This window comes from Nicotiana tabacum, chromosome 15 (assembly GCF_000715075.1).
Source record: "Nicotiana tabacum cultivar K326 chromosome 15, ASM71507v2, whole genome shotgun sequence".
Classification (NCBI taxonomy): Eukaryota; Viridiplantae; Streptophyta; class Magnoliopsida; order Solanales; family Solanaceae; genus Nicotiana; species Nicotiana tabacum.
Window position 1 is genome coordinate 74,748,145 of NC_134094.1, and position 21,384 is coordinate 74,769,528.

General features: G+C 34.7%; 1 protein-coding gene across 1 annotated transcript; it reads left to right on the forward strand.

The window, feature by feature from the left end:
- Positions 1-448: 448 nt before the first annotated feature.
- On the forward strand, positions 449-13,208 carry LOC107829038 (lipoxygenase 6, chloroplastic). The gene is made up of 9 exons (XM_016656455.2): positions 449-932; positions 7,776-8,053; positions 8,135-8,372; positions 8,607-8,912; positions 9,091-9,176; positions 9,250-9,357; positions 10,669-10,970; positions 11,807-12,073; positions 12,330-13,208. Exons 1-9 carry the CDS (start codon positions 521-523, stop codon positions 13,090-13,092), a joined length of 2,760 nt encoding a protein of 919 aa, XP_016511941.1. The 5' UTR covers positions 449-520; the 3' UTR covers positions 13,093-13,208.
- The last annotated feature ends 8,176 nt before the right edge of the window (positions 13,209-21,384 follow it).

A 21,384-nucleotide genomic window follows, 5' to 3' on the forward strand; every position in this document is an offset into this window, starting at 1 on the left:
TTACTGCTCCGGAAAAACCAACCAAACAGGCCCTAAGTGTACAGCTAACTCTCTTTCTTATCTACTTTTTAGGTAAGCTTTCATAATCATGCTAGTACTACTTGTCTATTTCGTACACTTTTAATTTAGAACGTTTTAAATAAGCTTTATCATAACAGTACATTGACAATTAACTACTCCTCTTCCTTCCAATTTATGTGTACCTGTTTGACTGGGCATGGAGTTTAAGAAAAAATGAAGACTTTTCGAATTTGTGGTCCTAAACAATTCAAAAAGGGCCCAGAGTATTTGTGTGGTTATAAAAATTTCTCATTAAGGATAGAATTGTAAGTTTAAGCAAAATTATTTCCAAATAAACGGAGATAGTAACATTTATTACGTACGTATTAATTTTTAATATGGTCAAAGTCTATCTTCAATAAAAGCTTCCACATGCATATGCACGATGCACCTACCATAATCACTTGCTCCTATTACTTAAAGCTCATATCATTGAAATACTACAGCTGGTTCAAATAAAATGTTCAAAATTCAACATGGACCACCAGTCACTCTCAGCACACACATTCAAAGTGTCTTCATCGTCCGGCGACTCGAGGACATTGCCAGCACTAGGAGTAGTCGACGAACCACATCATCGGTAGCCCGGTTTTCAAGTGATCAGTACTGGAATATGGCCATCGGTAACTGGGTAAGGATACGTGCAGCGAATAATAGTACAAGAAATGTTATCGAGAGTACTGTTGATGATGAGGTGGTTTCAACTGTAGAAAGTGAAGGAGAATCAATAGATGTGAAGGCAGTGGTTATGTTAAGGAAAAAGATGAAAGGGAAGATCTCAGATAAGATTGGAGAATGGATGGAATCAATTACAAAAGGAATAATTGGTGGTGCAATGTTGATTCAGCTCGTTAGCGAAGATATTGACCCTGGTTAGCTTTTTCCATCCTAATCAACTTGTTATATATATATATATACGTATTTTTAATTTCAATTTTATACAATTTCAGGAAAAGTTCTTCCTTCAAATTTATAAGAATTTACCTCTCAATAATATTTTTCATAATGGAAGATGAGAAGATTAGACTTTAGACACATGCTATATACAAGTGAAACTTATTTGACAAGATATATAAGAAAAATAAATAGAACCTAAGACAATTAAATTTGATGGTTGTCAAACTAAAGCATTTTCCATCTTGTTTCGACCATTAGGTTGGTTGAAGGTTTTAGAGAATATGAACTAGTTTTGTACAACAACCAAAAAATAAAAAAACCAGTTTTGTCCTTCCAGATTGTCAAACGCCAACTTGAGTTAACATGGTACTCGTACAAATAATTTATTGTCTTATTTTTAATATTTGTTTATTATACATTTGTCCCAATTGAAATGTCATATCTCGCTTTTATATGCATTATTGATCTAGAGTAACACTAGACATTGTTTAGTTGGGAAACAAATTATAGAAAGATTAATTATATAGGGATTAGTTATGCAAAAATTAGTTATATATAGATTAATAATGCAAGAATTAGTTATGCAGAGATTAATACAAGAATTACAATATAGGGATTATTTCTCATTGAAATGTTGTATTAAAGAAACTAATTTTGAAGATCATGAGGTCGATCGAGACATCTTTGATATCATAAGAATTTAATAATTAGTCCTTTCCATTCTGAAATATGCTTCTTTTACTAGTATACTCTTTATGATAAATCTTAAAAATTATCTTTTTCTTTGTGCCTTTTGATTTGGTTTTGTGTTAAATAGGAATTAGGATCCTGTGGTAGGTGTATGAAAAAGGAATGGTTCTGGAGTTTGGCTCTTTGGCAACTGAAATTGTCATGCCTTAGGGTTAGGGATGAAAACGTAAAAGAACCAGAAAGGTAAAGAATTGAATTAAAAAGGGTTAATCATTGTAAAACAACAGTATTCAGAAAACAGGGAGGATGTTTTTATCATTTTAGCTGGTTTATTTCATGTATGATTAATGCTAGCATTCTTACTCCTATCCTGCATAACATAATAGATTCATGCATAACATATGTAGGTATTATTTTTTGAGGAAAATCAAATTATTAACAGAACAATTTATAAAACAATGCTGAATTTTAAACAATGATTAATTTTTTCTACAAGCCAACCAAACAATGTATAAAATTGTGCAGAATTTTATGTCATAACTAAACCTTCTTACAAGCTAACCAAACGGCCCCTATCAAAAAACTACGGAATTAAAGACCTTCTGGTTTCAAAGTAGAAAAATAAAGACAAAATTTAATGAGCTTGATGAGACTGATCATTCGTTATTGGCGATAGAATAGTAGGTTAATGGTAAAGCACTTATCTTGCCTTCTTGGAAAATGTAATGGAAAATATTTCGACCAAAATCTTATAAAACAAGTTCTTTTGAGAAGTTGTTCATATTTTTTCTAAGAAGTTTTTCACTTTTCCATTTCCCTTTCTTTCCTGTTTAATGCAGAGAGCTGTTTGGCCAAACTTTTGAAAAGTCAAAAATATTTTTTCTTCAAAAAAAGAATTTTTTGAAAAATTTGAAATGTTTGGTCAAAACAAAAAAGTGTTTTTGAGAAATAGCAGAATCAATTTTTCTCCTTTTAGAGAAAAATTACAAATTCTACCTTCTTTCAAAAAGCAAAAACAGAAGTAAAAAATTAATTTATTTAGGAGTAAAATATCCTTATAATAAATTTATATTTTTAAATTATTCCTCTTTTATTTAACTTTTTCCTTTTCCTTTTTCTTTTTCCTTCCACCATACCTTTCATCTCTTTTGTTATTTTCTTTCTCCTATCCCTCTTTGGAATATTCTCTCTACTATAAATAGATTTCTTCCTTTATATAGTGATTTATAAGAGTAGATTTTTAAATTATATTGAATGATGCATTTTAATATATTTAAATTATCACGTACATAATAAGTAATACCAAAACCCCCCAATATTATTACTTTGAAATAACTATATTTTATATTGATTAAGATTTTTAATTTTTATTTTTATTTTATGTTTTATGTTTTATGTTTTATGTTTTATATTTGGATGGAATTCCTTTATAATAAATATTTAAATTTATTTTTCTCTTTTTTTTTGGTAAATAGTAATTTCTATTCATTTCAAAAAAGTATCTTTACAAAGCTAGTAGATGCTGACCATCCACAATCCTAATTACACCAAACCTGAAGTCTAAGTACTCTGTCTAAATTCTAATATGAACAAGAAACAGTTACATTTGCGTAGAGCCTAAGGAAAAAAGTTGAAGGGCTCCTTGCCAAATGCCAATGCTGTAATGTTCTGCCTCTAGCATGTATATGTAATGCAATTTCTCTACGGATGCTATCTGTTTTGACCATACCTCCTTGAAATATGAGCATATTCCTTTCCCTCCGTACTGCGTATACCAACATGCCAAATAATGTCCAGATTTTCTTTTAGCACCTTTATTGATCCGTTGTACTTCTTCTTGCAATCTCGAACAGGTCTAGGGTGGCCTAACCAGACTTGCCAAATTTATTTTTCTCTTTTAAATAATACTAATTGCAAAGTGAATTTAAACGGTTCTTTTTCGTAATTTGATACTTAAAATTATTTTTTGAAAAGATTAGCCAAACATAATTTTGGTGCAAAAAACACTACTTGAATGAATTGGCCAAACACAAATTGTTACTTTACAAAAGTACTTTTTTAAAAATGACTTTTAAATAAAATCACTTTTAAAAATAAGCAATTTTTGACAGCTTGGCCAAACGGAATATCTATCTTCATGCAAGTATTTCAAGATTTATTCTAATTAGTGATCAATGAAATCACAAGTTTTAAACACAAATTATATGGTAGGCCGTTTATGATTGGGATTTTTTCGTATATATACGAAAATTTAATTTTTTTTACCCGATTTATTTAAGTTTTTCTATTTACAGAAAGTAACTAATTTTTTTTTTACAAAATATATATAAATTCGGTCAAAAACTACAATTTATATACAATTTATCTACAGTTTTGTATGTCGTTTCTACACCCGACATATATAGTATATACAATTTGTTTAGTTCTTCTTCTTGTAGTTTTAAACTTATATTCTAACCAAAACCACATCGAATCTTCATCAAATTCTCTCATATTCTCTATCATTTGCAACAATACCCAATTCAAATAAATAACAAATTCGCAAAATTCAATTTTCGTATTCAAAATTTCGAACCTTTTTAATGGCGGCCAATAGAGTATAAACTCTTAACTAATCACGTGAATTTATTTATCAATGTCCTATTCTAAACAATTTACTTTTAATCATGGTTCTGTTTTTCCCTTTTTATCAATTTTTCTAATTCTGTTTGTAGTAATATCGCTCTCCCTCAATAGTGTTGCAAGAGCCCATTTATGGACTCCAGCTTCCTCTTAATTTCCATCACCAAATTTGTCATTTTCCATGGGGTTTGATGTTTGCTTCTGTATCATGTCTACAATTATCAGTGGATGTTTTTCTAATAGAAGTCTAAAGATGCATTGTCAATGCAAATACATTATTTTGTATATAATTGGTAAATTATATATCAACTTGTAATTAAATTAAAACTTCAATATTGAGGGTAAATAAATTTCAAAAATTGTATAGATAAATAAAAATCTCTTTTTTTACAATTGTATTTGAGATACAGAGAAGAAAATTGCTACGACGAATAATATGGTGCTGGCATTTCTCATCAACTTTCTACAAAAATTCTTCACAAAGAAAAGAAAGTTTTTTTGTTCGGTTCTCTAATTAGGAAAAAGAATTTCCATTGCTTTCTTGCAACAGAAATATGTTTATAACTTAGAAGAGATAAAACTTTGGAGGAAGAATCTTAGTAACTGTATCTCTTACCTTATATATATATATATATATATATACTAGTTTTTGGACACGTGCGTTCACGTGTGTCCTTACAAGTGGTACTCGACTTTTAATGCTTAGAAAGTTTGATGGAAAATGAAGAAAGAAGGAGGTGTATTAGGAATCTTTTAGAAGAGGTGCATCAGGATTCTCTTAAAATAGGCGTATTACCAAGCAAAATTATAACACACTATAGAAAGATGTATTGTATAGTTTAGACTACGCGAGAATTAATATTGGTAATAAAATCAAGGAATACTGTATACATCTTTGATAATGTGTACGTCTGAGCTGCCATCTCCCTTGGACTCTTGGCTTTAAAATTTTAACAGGGACTTTACTATTAATTCCATTACTGGAATGCCCTAAAAAGTGAGAGATGCTTGGATCTACTCTTTATTTAATGTATTGCAAAACACAACTTTAGTTGATTTTCTTAGGCTAAATTTGAAAATAAAAAATCCTTTATTTTCATACAAGGAAAGTTGAATTTGGGAAAGAAAGAAAAAGCTGGACAATTTTGCTATGTCAGCAGAAGTTGTACCTTTTTTTTTATAAATGTCGACAATTGTATTTAGATAATACTTTATTTTGTACACAGAACATGTGAAAGACTGATGATAACATTTCGACTTAACCATAATACAAATTATCAAAATATTCAAAGTTAAAGACGTATTTATAAGCTTATATGAGTTTTGAAGAAATTGAGGGAACAAATTTGAACCCCGACACATGAAAGTTCGCAGAATATTAAAAAACATGACTAAGTCGAACCATACCAAAACAAAGTGATATCACGACACAATATTTTAGCCAAAAAAAAAAAATGGCAGTGACCAAAATTAAAGTCTAGGCGGCAAACCTAAGAAAACTTTTATGTAGAGGTTACTCAAGCTCCCTTAAGCTGGAATTGACACCATTTAACCAACCATATTTGATGACATGTAATTGATATATGTAGAGGTTACTCAAGCTCCCTTAAACTTTTATCATTGTATCACTTGATATATAGTCTTGATCGTTGATACATGTGCCGATTGTTTTAAAGGCCCACAGTGACTGAAACAATAAAATACCACTTTCACAACTAAGATGCTCTGTATCTATCTTTATTTTTTTTTAAGTATTATTTATCGACTGGAGATGAGTGAAGTTAAAATGGATAAAATCAGTTCTAAAACAAATCTACCAGCTTTGTTGTTATTAAACTTAGCATCATCGTCAAGAGACGACTCTCCCCTATGGTGTATTCTAGCTGAGCTTATTTTACTACTCGTTCTTCCTTTGCTTTTTCTTTTGTAGCTACGGACATTTTTTTTATTGTCCCCTCTTTTGCATATAGCGCTATTGTCCAAATAATTTTCGGACATTGAATCAATTTCAAAAACAAAATTAGTTACTTGTCCTAATCTACGATCAATAACATACTGAGAGTAATACATTAGAGCCATATAATATAAATCGATATTGAAATGGAGCCATTCCATAGATTGTTAATGAAACATGTGAAATCTAATATTCCTTTCGCTATATTTTATTTTAGAAACAGTCACACTTAAAACTTTTAAAAACTAAAAGGCACCCTAGTGTAATTTTGTTTCTTTTTTCAATACTCACAATATTTAAAAAAAAATTTAAACTAAAATAAATGGAATAAAAACTAATGATGACATTGCAGGAAATTTGCCAATCACCTTTTATCAACAATTAGGAGGACGGACGACCTCTACAACTTCACTGCTAGCCATGATTCGAACCTGTAGAGTTAAGTTATTAAAGTGAATCCATGATTAAGTGGGAGGGATGATTACTTACTCATTCTCGTTTATTAACATACATCATTTCCACTAAAAAAAAATGATAGAAGGCAATTGAATAATAAATTATGGGTCTGGGAGAGAGATGATAACTTACTTTCGAAACAAAGAGCCTGGAAACAAAGTAGGTGGAATTAACACAACTTTCTTCCATGTAAAATGATGAAAAATAAGTTTAACATGATCCACATACTTTGATATAAAAATAAAAAATTGTATAAGTATAATGAAATACAAGAAGAACAATACCGCGTGTTTAACATTTTTGAACTTCCTCAAAGAGTTTAGAGCATATCTACATACAAAGTAGCAGGAAAAAATGACTATTCATATACAAATCTAAATTGTGGCATCCTTGCTTGAAAAAAGGTACTTGACCGATTTCCACTGAATTGGCAATATTATGTTCTTAAATAGTAGCAGTAGAAAGTGACTATTTAGTTACAATTTTTAATTATGCATATGAATCTGGTCAATTTATTGTAACTTCTCAAATTCTTCATGTATAGAGATTAATGAAGAGAAACTTAATTAAGGGTTTAATGATCCATAACACATGGAAGGTAATTCTACCCGTATTGTAGTTTGCCCTTTCAAGAAATTGGAATTTCAAGATTTCATTTACATAAGAATCCTCTTTTAAAAGAAATTGGTACTTAGGGATATCATCATTTTGTTTTTGATTAAGAGCATAGCAAAAGTTATCAACATTTGTAATTAACTCAGTACTCTCCTGAAATTTATATGAAGGGTTAAACCAAGTTGGAATTTTGTTAATATTAAGACTAGTCCAGAATTTGAAACCATAAATGTGCAGTATATATATACTACATATACGTCTCTCTCAATATTGTGATAAACCATAATGTGTATCTGTGTGTGTATTTGAATTCGAAATTGTTTAATTTGCATTTAGTAGCTAGTTGATTAGTGGGCCATTGCAGTAAATACTTGCTGTTCTTTTCTTAGAGTTGTGCAATTCCTAATATAAGAAAGATGTTGGTGCTGTATATAAGTTTCAGTAACTGCAAGCATAACATTTGAGTCTTTATTGTTTACAGATACCAAATCAGGGAAAATTTTAGAATGTTATGCTGGGAGTTGGTTGCCCAAGGCATCAGATAACCCGTCTATAGTTGAATACACTGCTAACTTCATAGTGCCAAGTGATTTTCGTCGTCCTGGAGCTATCATCCTCACCAATTTCCATGACAAAGAGGTGCACTTAGTGCAAATTGTAATTCATGGTTTTGGTGAAGGTCCAATAACCTTTCCTGCGAATACATGGATTCATTCTTGGAAGGACGATCCGGATAGTAGAATTATCTTCAGAAATCAGGTTTATGACGAGGTTTTCTTACTATATTCTTGTTAGCTTAATGTATGATGCTTCATCAGAAATGCTTCCATTTTATGACAGGCATATCTACCGCACCAAACGGCCCCTGGCATAAGGGTTCTTCGTCGTGAAGACTTGCTGAAGATTCGTGGTAATGGAAATGGTGAAAGGAAAAGACATGAACGCGTCTATGACTATGCACTTTATAATGATTTGGGCAATCCTGACAAAAGCAATGATCTGTCTCGGCCTGTATTTGGTGGTGAGGAGAGACCTTATCCTAGGCGTTGCCGAACTGGAAGATCTCCAACTAAAACAGGTAGCTTTTAGCTTTTCTTTCATAATTCTACAGTGTTGTTTAGGCCTTACGGCTTAGTTGAGTCAAATTGAACAGGATTTTCTTTGGGTAGACCAAGTTTACTAGTTCTGCTTATAACTACCTAAGCATTTTTGAGACTAACACACTTGCTAATGTAATTGGATGAGCATAGCTGCCTAAGCATTTTTGAGACTAATACACTCGCTAACGTTTCTAGTCTGTGAATGTGAGCAGATCCATGTGCAGAGAGTATAGCAGAATCACCTCATCCAGTTTATGTTCCTAGAGATGAAGCCTTTGAGGAAATTAAGGAGGATACACTTTCTGCCAAAAGGTGGAACGGTCTCATGCACAACCTGATACCAGCTATTGTTGCTAAATTCTTGAGTCCAAATATTCCCTTCAACAGCTTTACAGACATAGACAAACTATATATTGATGGTCTTTCCTCAAAAGATGAAAATCAAAAGGAGAGTTTGATCAACCAAATACTTTTTGCTGGTGAAAGATTGCTCAAGTTCGAGATTCCTGTCATCAGGAGTAAGGCATTTCTTACTTTCTTTTTCTCTAATCCAAAGACTGAATATATTGATAGTTTTGTTGCATTATCTCTTGTCCTAAATCCGAGTCAACTATTAATGTTCCAAAATCGATTTTGGTTTGCTTTTTGGAAATATGCTGTCAAGTTTCACTAGTTAACTTTTGTATCTGTCTGCAGGAGATAGATTTGCTTGGCTACGAGACCATGAATTTGCACGCCAGACTTTGGCAGGGGTTAACCCTGTTAACATCGAACTACTTAAGGTAACAATAAATTTAAAAGAAGAATTGTGGGAGTCTGCTACTGCACTGTGACATGCCTCACTTTTCCTCACAGGAACTTCCAATTCTCAGTAAACTGGATCCACAAATTTATGGTCCTCCTGAGTCAGCAATTACAAAGGCCCTAATAGAACCAGAGCTAAATGGAATGAAAATTGAGGAGGTAATCATTTCTTTTGAAGTTTACACTACCATCTTTTTCAGCCTGCAAACTGAAGTTAACATAGAGATCATGTACTTAAAGAACTACTCCTACCATGTATTGCATACAAGGAATTTCAATCTTCTTTCATCGATCTTTCTTGTTATGCTCTTCAGAATTTGAAAGCCTTTTGCTTTTCCCAAACTAGATTATCTTACACAATAATTTGCAGACTAACGTTCTTTCATAAGTAACTCCCAAACTAACACTCCTACTGCCATGTTGTATGAACTTCCACGCTGAATTTCTTGTTGCAAAAGTAAGCTTCACTTTGTTCATCATTACCAACTCGCATTCCTTCTCCTTAGTTTATTACACTCCGACCTCTGAACCAAATGTAGCCAACCTGGCCCTTGATTCTGGTTCTCTTTCCACTTTTTCAAGCAATTCATTTTAGCCCACCCCTAAAACACCTCATCTTCCCACTTTCTACAAGCTTTGGCTAAACTATTTTTTAGAATATAGTGGTAGGAATTCAGTGGACCTTTTGTTGGTTAAAATGAAGGAAGACAAAGGGAGGGTAAACAATCCATTACATGAGTAACTTGGAAAGAAAAGGAGGGGGGTGGGGGATGAGCTCATTTTCTAGCACTTGACATACTACCTACGCTTCTGCTAGAAGCTTCAGTATTATTATGTTATCGCAGTTGGCAGAATTCACAGGTTGATCTAACTGGTCTCTGCTGCAGGGCAAGGGATTGAATATCCCATCCAAAATAAATCAAGTTGGTCCTATGACAAATCTCTTGGTCTGATATACAATTTCTTCTGATAATGTTTCTGGCTTGTTAGGTTTGTAATCCTATTTTGACGCCAGGATAACTGTTATGATTAGGAGTTGAGACAAAAATTTCCTTCCCCTAATATTTGAGACACTTACTTTTTTCTTTTCGTCTCTCTCTCTCTCACTAGCTCTCTCTGTTTCTTGTTTCGTTGTCGTGAATTGTTTGTTAATGCATATGGAAATCGTTTTCTTCCTTAATGAGAGGGGACATATCTTTTTCTGGAGTTTCATTTCATGGTAGTTTTAGTCGTAATATTGATATCACTATATGTAATTCCAGTCATAAGCATCTTATGGAAGTATGGTCATACAAAAACGTGCTTTCGTGTGCCTTTCTTGTTATATGCCTGGAGACTGCAAAATGGTCCGAGAGCTTCCATAATAATGCCAATTCTTGAAGACAGTGTCCCTTTGTACAAATAATGTTGAAAGTTAAAGTTTTGAGGATTGATTATTTATATGAATCCTGCATCAAATTTTTTGTGCAGGCTATTGAGAACAAGAGACTGTTCATACTTGATCACCATGACATGTTTCTTCCATTTATTGAGAATATAAACTCCTTGTCCGGGATCAAAGCTTATGCTTCCAGAGCAGTTCTTTTCTACACGCCAACAGGTATTTTAAGACCAGTTATTATTGAACTCTCACTTCCTCCAACTCCTGCTTCACCAAGGACCAATCGCATATTCACTCCTGGCCATGATGCTACAACTAGTTGGCTTTGGAAGCTAGCTAAAGCGCATGTTTGCTCCAATGACGCAACCATTTTTCAAATGGTTAATCATTGGTAAGAGTTAAGTCCTATTCACAAATTAATAGTTTCTTTTCTTATTTCAGTCTAAGTTTGCTAGTTTTTCTTATAAAACTGACTACAATTGATAACACCATATTACGTATCTAATAATGTAAGAGTATTTTCACACAAGCACACCCAACCTTGCACCAGGGGCGGTTCTAAGGCTTTGGGCAGTGAGGCCATTGCCTTAGGCCCCCAAATTTATTTTAAATTTTTATTATTATTGTTACTATTATATATTATATTATTTATATAAATAATTAGAATAAAAAAAGTGTTACAATATACTTTTTGTTACTTGATTGAGGTTATTTTATACAATAAATTTATAAATTATGATAATTTTCTTCCCTCATTAATTAGTATATTTGACAAGAGTAAGTTGTTCTATTGGTGAGCATCCTCCACTTGCAACTAAGAGGTTGTGAGTTCGAGTCACCCTAAGAGCAAGTTGGGGAGTTTTTGGAGGGGGGAGTCGAGGGCTAACGGAAACAACCTCTCTACTCCAGGGTAGGGGTAAGGTCTGCGTGCAAACTACCCTCCCAAGACTCCACTAGTGAGATTATATTGGGATTAAGGGCCTCCCAATATGGTTTCGCCTTAGGCCCCGAAATCTGTTGAGCCGCCCCTGCCCTGCACCTTTTGTCACGATTAACTGCGCTATACTCTTCTGGACTAGTGAGTTTTGCTGTTGAGGGGCATCGCGGAAATTGCATTTATTGATAAATAGGCTTGTGTTCAAACTAGAGTGCTTAGAGAATATACATTTTGATGTCAAATCAAGTGAAGTTCGATATGCATAACCAGATGTGTACCAAATGTTGCAGGATGAGAATCCATGCATGTGCAGAACCATACATTATTGCCACCCATAGGCAATTAAGTTCTATGCACCCAATTTACAAGCTGCTGCATCCTCATATGCGCTACACATTGCAAGTCAATGCTTTTTCTAGGAAAACCTTTATAAGTGCAAATGGAATTGTTGAGGCTCTCGACTGCGCAGGGAAGTATGGGGTGGAGCTAAGCTCTGCTGCCTACCAGAACCTATGGCGATTCGATATGGAAGCATTGCCTGCTGATTTGGTTAAAAGGTAAACTGCTCATATATTTTCATGTCCTGCAAGTTGATTCTTGAAATTACTGGGTTTTCTCTGCATTCTAGACCTGAAATCTGATATGAAAAATGAACCTGAGGTAGGAATACCGCCAGAGCACTTCTCATTTTGCAGTAGAAATATGCTCTTATATTTGTAATTACTCTAGCTAATGCATTGTGAAATCCCATAAATCACTGCCGTCTGTACGTTTTTTTACTTTCTTCTGATAATTAAGCAACATAATGACCAGGGGCATGGCTGTGGAAGATCCAGCAGCACCATGTGGAGTGAAACTTGTAATTGAAGACTACCCTTATGCAGCAGATGGCCTTCTCTTATATTCTGCAATAAAAGAACTTGTGGAGTCGTATGTGGAGCACTATTATTCTGAGCCTGATTCTGTCACTTCCGATGTTGAGCTCCAAGGGTGGTGGAATGAGATCAAGAACAAGGGACACCCTGATAAGAAAGATGAGCCTTGGTGGCCAAACCTTATTACTAAAGAAGACTTATCTGGCATACTTACCACAATGATTTGGGTTGTTTCTGGTAACCATGCAGCTATAAACTTCGGACAGTATCCGTTGGGGGGCTACGTGCTGCATCGTCCCACCTTAATGCGGAAACTCATTCCTCAAGAAGAAGAGCCTGACTACAAGCAATTTCTTCTTGACCCCGAACAAATGTTTCTGTCATCTTTGCCTACTCAATTTCAGGCAACCAAGTTGTTAGCCGTTCAAGATGCTGTGTCGACACATTCTCCAGACGAGGAATACTTGCCTCAGCTGCAACAGCTTCACAGCTTCTTAAACAATGATCAACAAGTAATAGAAATGTATGAACGATTCTCTGCAAGATTGGTGGAGATTGAGCAGACTATAAAAGAGAGAAATGAGGATGCAACTCTTATAAACCGGTGTGGTGCTGGTACTGCTCCCTATGAGCTGCTTATACCCTCATCATTAGGTCCTGGTGTAACTGGTAGGGGTGTTCCTAACAGCATCACTAACTGACCAAGTTCGTTTGCTTCTTTTTGCTCTACTTTTGCTTAACTAGTAATTTTTCTTTTGCAAATTTTGTGTTATTGGTTGGAATATGCTATATGAATCTTTCTGTATCCGTTCTGTTTCTTTTGGGCAACAGTCTGCAGATAGGAAATGTTTTAAACAACTAGAGCATAATTTTTTGAAAAGAAAAAAACCAAAAAAAAAGTTTAAAAGAAAATGATGCACAAGAATGTTTTTATAGCAACTCATGCGCATTTTGTTGGCCGCGTCAATGAAAGTAATTCTAGCATAAAGTTTCCTATGAGTAATTAGAGGCGTATCTAGAATTTTAATAGGATGTGTTTATCATTATAAACTTTTGGTTTGGTTATATAATTTTTACGGTGATAACAAGTTGACGAGTTAACTATAGTTAATATTGTTATAACAAAAGAGCATCATTCACTTTATAATTGTCCTCGACGAGTTTTTATACTTTAATAATAATAAATAATAGCATCATTGAATACCTTATGCTTTATATAGCAAAATAAACAACCAGTCAGAAATTCTTGTCCATTCTATTACGTAAATTATTATTTTTTATGTGCTTCATTAGTGAGAATACTCTTTCCATGCATGCGATAGCAAGGTAAAATCAAAGCAGCTATACTAGTAAATAAACAAGTGATCAGGTCTGATCTAGTTCTGTCTCTACCATTACTCTAATAAGATACTTTATTCCCTAATTCAAGTTTAATTAGAACCTCGTTATCACACTTTTGAGTATAGACAATGAAATATCTTGGAAGCTGAGTTCGTTAAGCTTGTTTTCACCTAACGTACTAGGATAAAACTCAGCCAACTTTATCTATTTGTTCTTGTAAAAATTAGAAAAATAAATCAATCGAACTTAATAGTCGGAACAAGAAGTAAATCTATAGTCACTACATCAAAATAATTATTAGGATCTTAAAGTTGCAAATCAATAACTGCATAAAATATTTTCACAATGCTATGTGAATATGAAACATTAAACCTCTTAGCTTAGACTTTCTAAATAAAAGAATAATTTAGGAAATAATAACAAGGAGAGAGATTGATAAAAAAAATTGGGAAGAGGTGCAACCTTTGATCTTAAAGCCTTCGACAATTTGCTAATTTGTTGAAGAACAATGTCAAGATTCGAGGGAGGGCTCTTGAAGATTCCAATAGAAAGAGGGTGTTTGAAAATTAGTATTTTATTTTTTGGTATTTTGAAATTCAAATAATAACCAAAAAAGCAAATATAAAAAGAGGTAAAACAAAATGGTAGCCAAGAAAAAATAAAAGAAAATAAAATAAACAAAGAAGTATAATTAAGCAAGAACCCCTAACTTGGAAAAAATGATTCACTCAGTTACCGCTGCATCAAAGTGTTGTTTGAGCTTAGGTTCACACATACAAATAAAAGTAAATAATTAAAACAAAAAATAGTAGTGCTATACATAATTAGGAAGAAGAGCATGAGCTCAGATGAACCCACCCCTTCCATATACAGCTGCCATTGTAAGTAATACTCTAGAATTTTTGGTTGGCCACGTACGTGAACTTTCAATCTTATTCTCAAATTCTGAATCCTGCTTTCAGCTTCATCGATCTTGTAATCGCGCCAAGCAAAATATGGATTCCAATGCTTCGAAGATGGTCTTGTATCTACATAATTTATGCAGAGTTTGGTTAATAGTTCCACATGCGCATTGTTAATACTCACATAAGTTTGACTGAATTTAAATATTAGTTTATGTTGGATTGAAAGTGAACAACAATACGTGTAACATGAATAAGAGTAATTAAAGATCAAGAAGCTTTTAAACAAAGCAATCTGCCTAGATGTAACGATCGGGCCGGTCGTTCTATACATTTGAGCTACGTTTTCCTTATTTGATGCTTCCCATATGTGTGTTTGTTATTTTGTGACTTGTGAAATTAGTTAGTTGGGCTTTGTGAAGGTTTGAGAATGATTTGAACACTTAGTTTTATTTTTGGAAGCTTAAGTTGTATGAGTTGACCAAGCTTTGACTTTTGAGTAAAAGACCTCGGATTAGTAATTTCATGGTCCCAATATGTTCGTATAGTAATCAGGAGACTTTGGCTCAGATTTTGAGCGTGTATACGATTTTGGCTCAAGCGGGTATGATCCCTGTTGCTCCAGTTACCTCACAGGCCGGGGGAGGAGCCTAGACTCCCCGTGCACATACACCAGAACAACTTGGAATATGTTTGGAGAGTTCATAAGTTTGACCGTGTCACGGTCCAATTCCCACCAAAGGCCGTGATGTCGCCCAACACTACCGTTAGGCAAGCCAACAATTAAATCAACGCGCCGATAGATAACTAAAAATGCATCTCGAAGCAAATAATGAAATAAATAACCGTATCGTTCATTTTGATAGTAAATACTGATATTATATTAAATGTTCGAACGTGCTAAAAATATAAATCCAGAGATCATAATAGAATACAACCAAGAACAAGAATCTGAATCCCAAAACCCGGTCTTACAAGTGCATGAGCATTAGAATACACAATACTACTACAATAACTGTCTGGAATAGAAAATGAACTGAACACAGTAAATGAATAGGACGAGACTCCATGTCCTGTCGATCGTAACATAGAGAGCAGCTCACCACAAAGTCTCCTTAGCAGCTATGCCGACGCGCCGGTACGACCACCAAATGACCTGTCTCAATACCTATACAATTAGTACAGAAGTATAATATGAGTACGTAAATCAACGCGTACCTAGTAAGTATCTAGCCTAACCTCAAAAAAGTAGTGACGAGAGATCGACATCGACACTTATCAGTGGCCGAATAATTAAAGAACAATAAAATAGACAGGTATGAATCATAGCAAGTAAAAATAACAAAACAGATACATGCATATAACACGATCCTCAGTATAAGAGTAAATACGAAGTCCTCAAATACTGGATACTACCCCAAATGGAATACAAAATGATCAGTAACAAATAAAATGTCAAATCTCAAGTCAGGAAGACTCATAGGTACACTAACTCTCTATCGAATCTGCCGAGGAAAACAACCTGATCCCATAAGAGTGATGGTACAATATCACGCCATAATCATACGACCCGATCCCATAATACTGAGCGTACACTACCGAGAGCGTACAACCCGATCCATAGATACATCTCATAATACTGCGAGGTGAACGACTCGATCCCATAATGAAACTGCTGAGGTGTTAAGCCCGATCCCATAAGAATAGTAAAACTTTTGACGGGTTACTAGCCTTATTCACGAATATATGTGCGAGTTATGAAATTCAAGAAACTTTCAGACAAATACGTACAACGCAGGAGAACCTGTAAAAGGAAGTATAATTTCCGCAACTAATCAAGTAACGCGCCAAGTTCTAGAATAGCAAAGTTCGATACTCTATGCAAGTCTAGTCTTAGGCAAAACATAAATTAAAGCATTTAAACATGCTAGAATAACTCAAGTAGTACTATTAAAGCATGATGTCAGTCTATGTATACCCGAATATAATCAAGAATCTAGCATACTCACCGATACTCGTCACATCATACGTGTGTAGCTCCGATAATATGTACCATATAAAAAATATAGCACATATATGGGTAAATTTTCTCTTACAAGGTTAGACAAGAGACTTACCTCATTCTGAAATCTGATAACCGGCTCCAACGCCTCTCTAACACCTCAAACCAATGCTAAACGATCCAAAAAACTAGTCAAAGAACGTGCAAGCTAGTCAAAATATACTCAAAGACTCGTAATTTAATAAATTACAAAACAATTTCCAACTGTACATGAAAAATCAACAAAGTCAATCCCCAGGCCCATGAGCTTCGATACCAAAAATTATCGAAGATAAATATTATCCATAGCATCACAGACTCAAATATATAATTTATTCTCAACTTTATGTCCAATTTCGTGGTCAAAACTCAAAAATACCATTTCTAGGTTTTCTTTCAAAATCCTACAATTTCTACCAATTTTTATGTTTAAATCCATATATTTAGCTCACAATGAATAGGAATCATTTACCTTGTGATAGATAAAGAAAATGCCTCTCCAAAATTGCCCTAAAATCGATTCTAATGAGAGAAATGAGATAAAATGAGCTAAGTCCTGATTTGCAATCTTATACACTGCCCAGACGTCTCTCTTCGCAATCGCGGAAGCACCCTCGCGATCACGAAGGCCAAATTAGCCTTGCCCATAAATCCTTCTCCGCGAATGCGAGGCCCCACTTGCGATCGCGACACCCAGCCTGCCACGCCCAAGCGATCGCGAGCCCGGCTCCACCCAAACGCGAAGGACAAATCTTCCAGCCTCAGATGTTCTTCTTCCGCGATCGTGACTGTCCATACGCGATTGTGTTAAGAAACTTTCACTCCAGGCCAGCCCAGCTAACACATCACATTCGCGACCCCTACCATGCATATGCGAAGAACAACCAGACCACCATAACACGATCCACGATCGCGAAGAACAAAGTCTTCTCCAGCTCCACATTTAGCTCCCCTTTGCTCCATCCACTGACTCTTCGGGTTGCCTAGAATTATCTCTCTACTAGGGACGGGAGTCATACTAAGATAATATTTATCCTTTCCAGGCTTCCGGTGCCTATATTTATAGCACTCATATCTAGCTATACTATTTTAAAGTGCACCATCTAGGTGTCTCACAAGGAGATCCATCAGCACATTATCCTTCGGAAATGCTAACTAACGCAAACATCCATCCACCATTTTGGGTCACTCTAACCCAGCCGGATCTTGATATCTGTCCTTCTCTTATAGTGCTTCTGTTAGCTTCCATAGGGCATAAATGAGATGGGTGTGGCCAATTATACATGCCTCTGTTATAATTGAAGGTAACTCAAAATGCTTATATCTTCCTTCCTGAATGGTAAATAATGATAATCTTTATTAACAGGGTACTTCGTACCTTTCTTCATCTTGCTTCTTTTACTCCTTGAAACTTGTATTTATCTTCTGAATCTCTCATTGTCTTTCACCATAAAGGTGGATAAATATTCTTGCCTTAAGGCTCCTTATCAAGAGGCTTACACGTTTTAGTGCAGACATGATCTGCTGAATACCTCATGTTTATCCATCATAAGCATGATGCAAAAATCGAGTCCCTCTGACTCAACTCTTCCACAGCTATATCTCTTACCAACCGTCTTTCTGAATGTAGGCATCGTTGTATTATGAATAGGATAGAGTTTAGGAAATTGAGTTCTTACAACTAAGCTCTACCACACGAAACCGATGGGCCGCGATGGGCACCCGGTACCTTACTCAACCGAGTACCAACGTAATATATCTTTCTTATTGCATTATCATATACACGTGACATACGAGCCTAATAGGCCAACATCATTATTTATAAACTCAAAACATAGGCCGAAAAGGCCGTATAATTTTTTACGTACACGACATATGTCTACAAGCCTCTAAGAGTACATAATTGTCATAAAGGTCGGGACAGAGTTCCGCCATACCAAATCATACACATGTAAATCATACTGACCAAACAAGCAACTCCGGAGCAAATGGAGGGCACCAATATCTTTTGCTGAGCTGATCGTCTACTTGGAGGACTCTCGACCTGTCTATCGAGAACTGCGGGCATGAAACACAGCGTCCCCAGGCAAAAGAGACGTCAGTATGAAATAATGTACCGAGTATGTAAGGCACTATACTGAAAGCTGAAACTGAACTAATAATATAATAACTAAAACAACTGGAAGTCAATGATAATCTGAAGATATGCTTACCTACTGATAGTGACTCCACTCTCTCAATAAAGTAAGTAAAATAGTTGTCCGGCCTTATAAGGCTCGGTATATATATAACAGCTCTGCTGTAGTAGGCTCGCTCATAGGCGCTCGGTCATACTAGGCTCTGTATCTCGGCCAACTGGGCTCGCTCATAGGCGCTCAACCACAGTAGGCTTGGTATATAACTTACATCTGATCAGAGGTTGCCCAATAGGGGCCTGTCCATCGATTATAGCTCGATGGTAATGAAAATACTATAATACTGTATATATAAATTCTCTGCTCTCTTGACTGGAAGAAGATAATACTACACACATTCGTACATAATCTTTGCATACTTCTCCATTTTTCTAAGAGGCATAAAGGCATTTTACGAAGATAAAACAAGTATTAATATATAGCACTTCCTTTGTCAATAATTCATGTTTTAAATTGCAAAAACTATCCAGAACCATATCCTTAACATACATGGAGTAGGGAAAATTTCGTATGATGTTCTTGGAAAAGGTTGCACCGTACTCCCCTTAGAATCGCAAAATCCGATTGCTATTACGAAGTATAATTTTAGATAAAATAATTTGCTGAAGCAAAATCACGTAGATCTAATCCTTGTAAAGAATTCATATGAATTCCATACGTTAAGAATCCTTGAATTCTTATCACATGCAACTTACATTCTTAAGAATGGATAAGATTCTTACATTTCTAAGACTTATTGTGGCTTTTCTTTCTTAAATGAATGCCAAGTCTCATATCTTTAATGTTGCTACATACTATGACCTAAAGAGTCATCATGGGATTTTGAGGGGTGCTGCCACGAATGCCTCCTCACTTATCCAATTATCACCTTTTTCCTTAATTAATTCATTAATTCCCCCACTAGTCCAATAATTAACCGATTACCCACATAGTTAAGAATTATTTTAAATTACATAAAATACTACTCACTTTTGATATACTTTATACACCTTATTATCATAGTCATATGGTACCTTGTATGGTACTAGTCCATAAAATACCGGGTATTTTAGCTCGGGCAGTATTTTATCCCAACATGTCAAACTTTGACGAAAATTTACTTTTTTTGATTTGCTTACCCTCTCACCTTCACCAATTTACTCATCACTTGTTTAAAATAGCATAATGCTTATAATCACGAAATAATTTCATTCCCGAACTTGCCTCGATTAACTTATGACGAAATTTTATTGTACGAAAATGTGGGATGTAACATCAAGGCCCAGGGCAATGCTTGTGCTGGGGGAGAGTAACCCAACCAAGAGTTAAACTTTATTCCTAAATACCCCTAATCACTAACGACTCATTCTTCCCTATAGGTTTAAGTGCTAATGAGGCACTTTCAATGCAAATCAATTACCATAACACACCATACTACAGAAGTATACTCCTTTCTTAATAGAAAACAATAAGGAGCACAAAAACAGTTTCATTTTTTTTCATAATTATGTTTCCAATACTAAGTGAATGATTACCACATTAGACATGTCTGAAGGTCAAGTTCCAAATACACATAGAGGCAGGAACACTATAATGTTACTGCTAAAGAACCAAAAACTTGGGATCACACTTCTTAAGGATAGATAAAGAGCATACAACTCAGATATGCAACAACCCAGAAATACAGATGCCTTTGCCCTAGCAGACTAATCACATATTGGTTTAACTCAGGTCTTGTCACTAACTTACACGTAGGTTAACAATACTACTTGGAACTTTTGAAAGCATCAACAAAGATTCAGACAAACAGTCATACTTAGAAACCTCTACTGGTGTTATTAGAGATACCAGAGTATAATCAGAACTTTGAACATGAATACAGGTTTGTAGATTCAAAAGGAACATCTAAGAATGTTTAACAGGATCACAGACTATCAGTCTTACTTAACCTTGAAATTGATGACAGAACCACCCTTTTATAGGAGTATTAATCTCATTATGAAGTAGGCAAACTATTATGTCCAAGAAGTAGCAATAAGAAGTTTCTCTTAGGGTTCACAGACCAGATTCAGTTCAGATTAACAGGGAAAGAGAGAACCGAGTGCAGTTTCAAGACAGTGTACGGAAGTATAAAATCATGAAAGATAAACAGAGGTACATGCAACACTTTCATTCAACTACACGTAGATATTTCAATTAAGTCTATGATCTTACAAAAATATGATGTGTTTCACTCATTATAAGATCAAGTCAAAAATATCATAAAGGGGGTTAAAGACAGTGGGATATTATACTAAGCAAGCTTAACTCAGCTATACACACTAAAGATTAACATCTAAACCTGATGGAGTTGTATCCAACTTATAAAACAGTTAACATTCAACTATTGCAGACATGACTATAACCTATTTTATGAGAGATAACTTGATCATAACAGCACACATGCAGAATGGTTACTAATGTTCATAAAAGTTCACCTTAGTGAGACTGTTTCATACAAAGAGACTTAGAGATGTAACTAACAGTTAAACATAG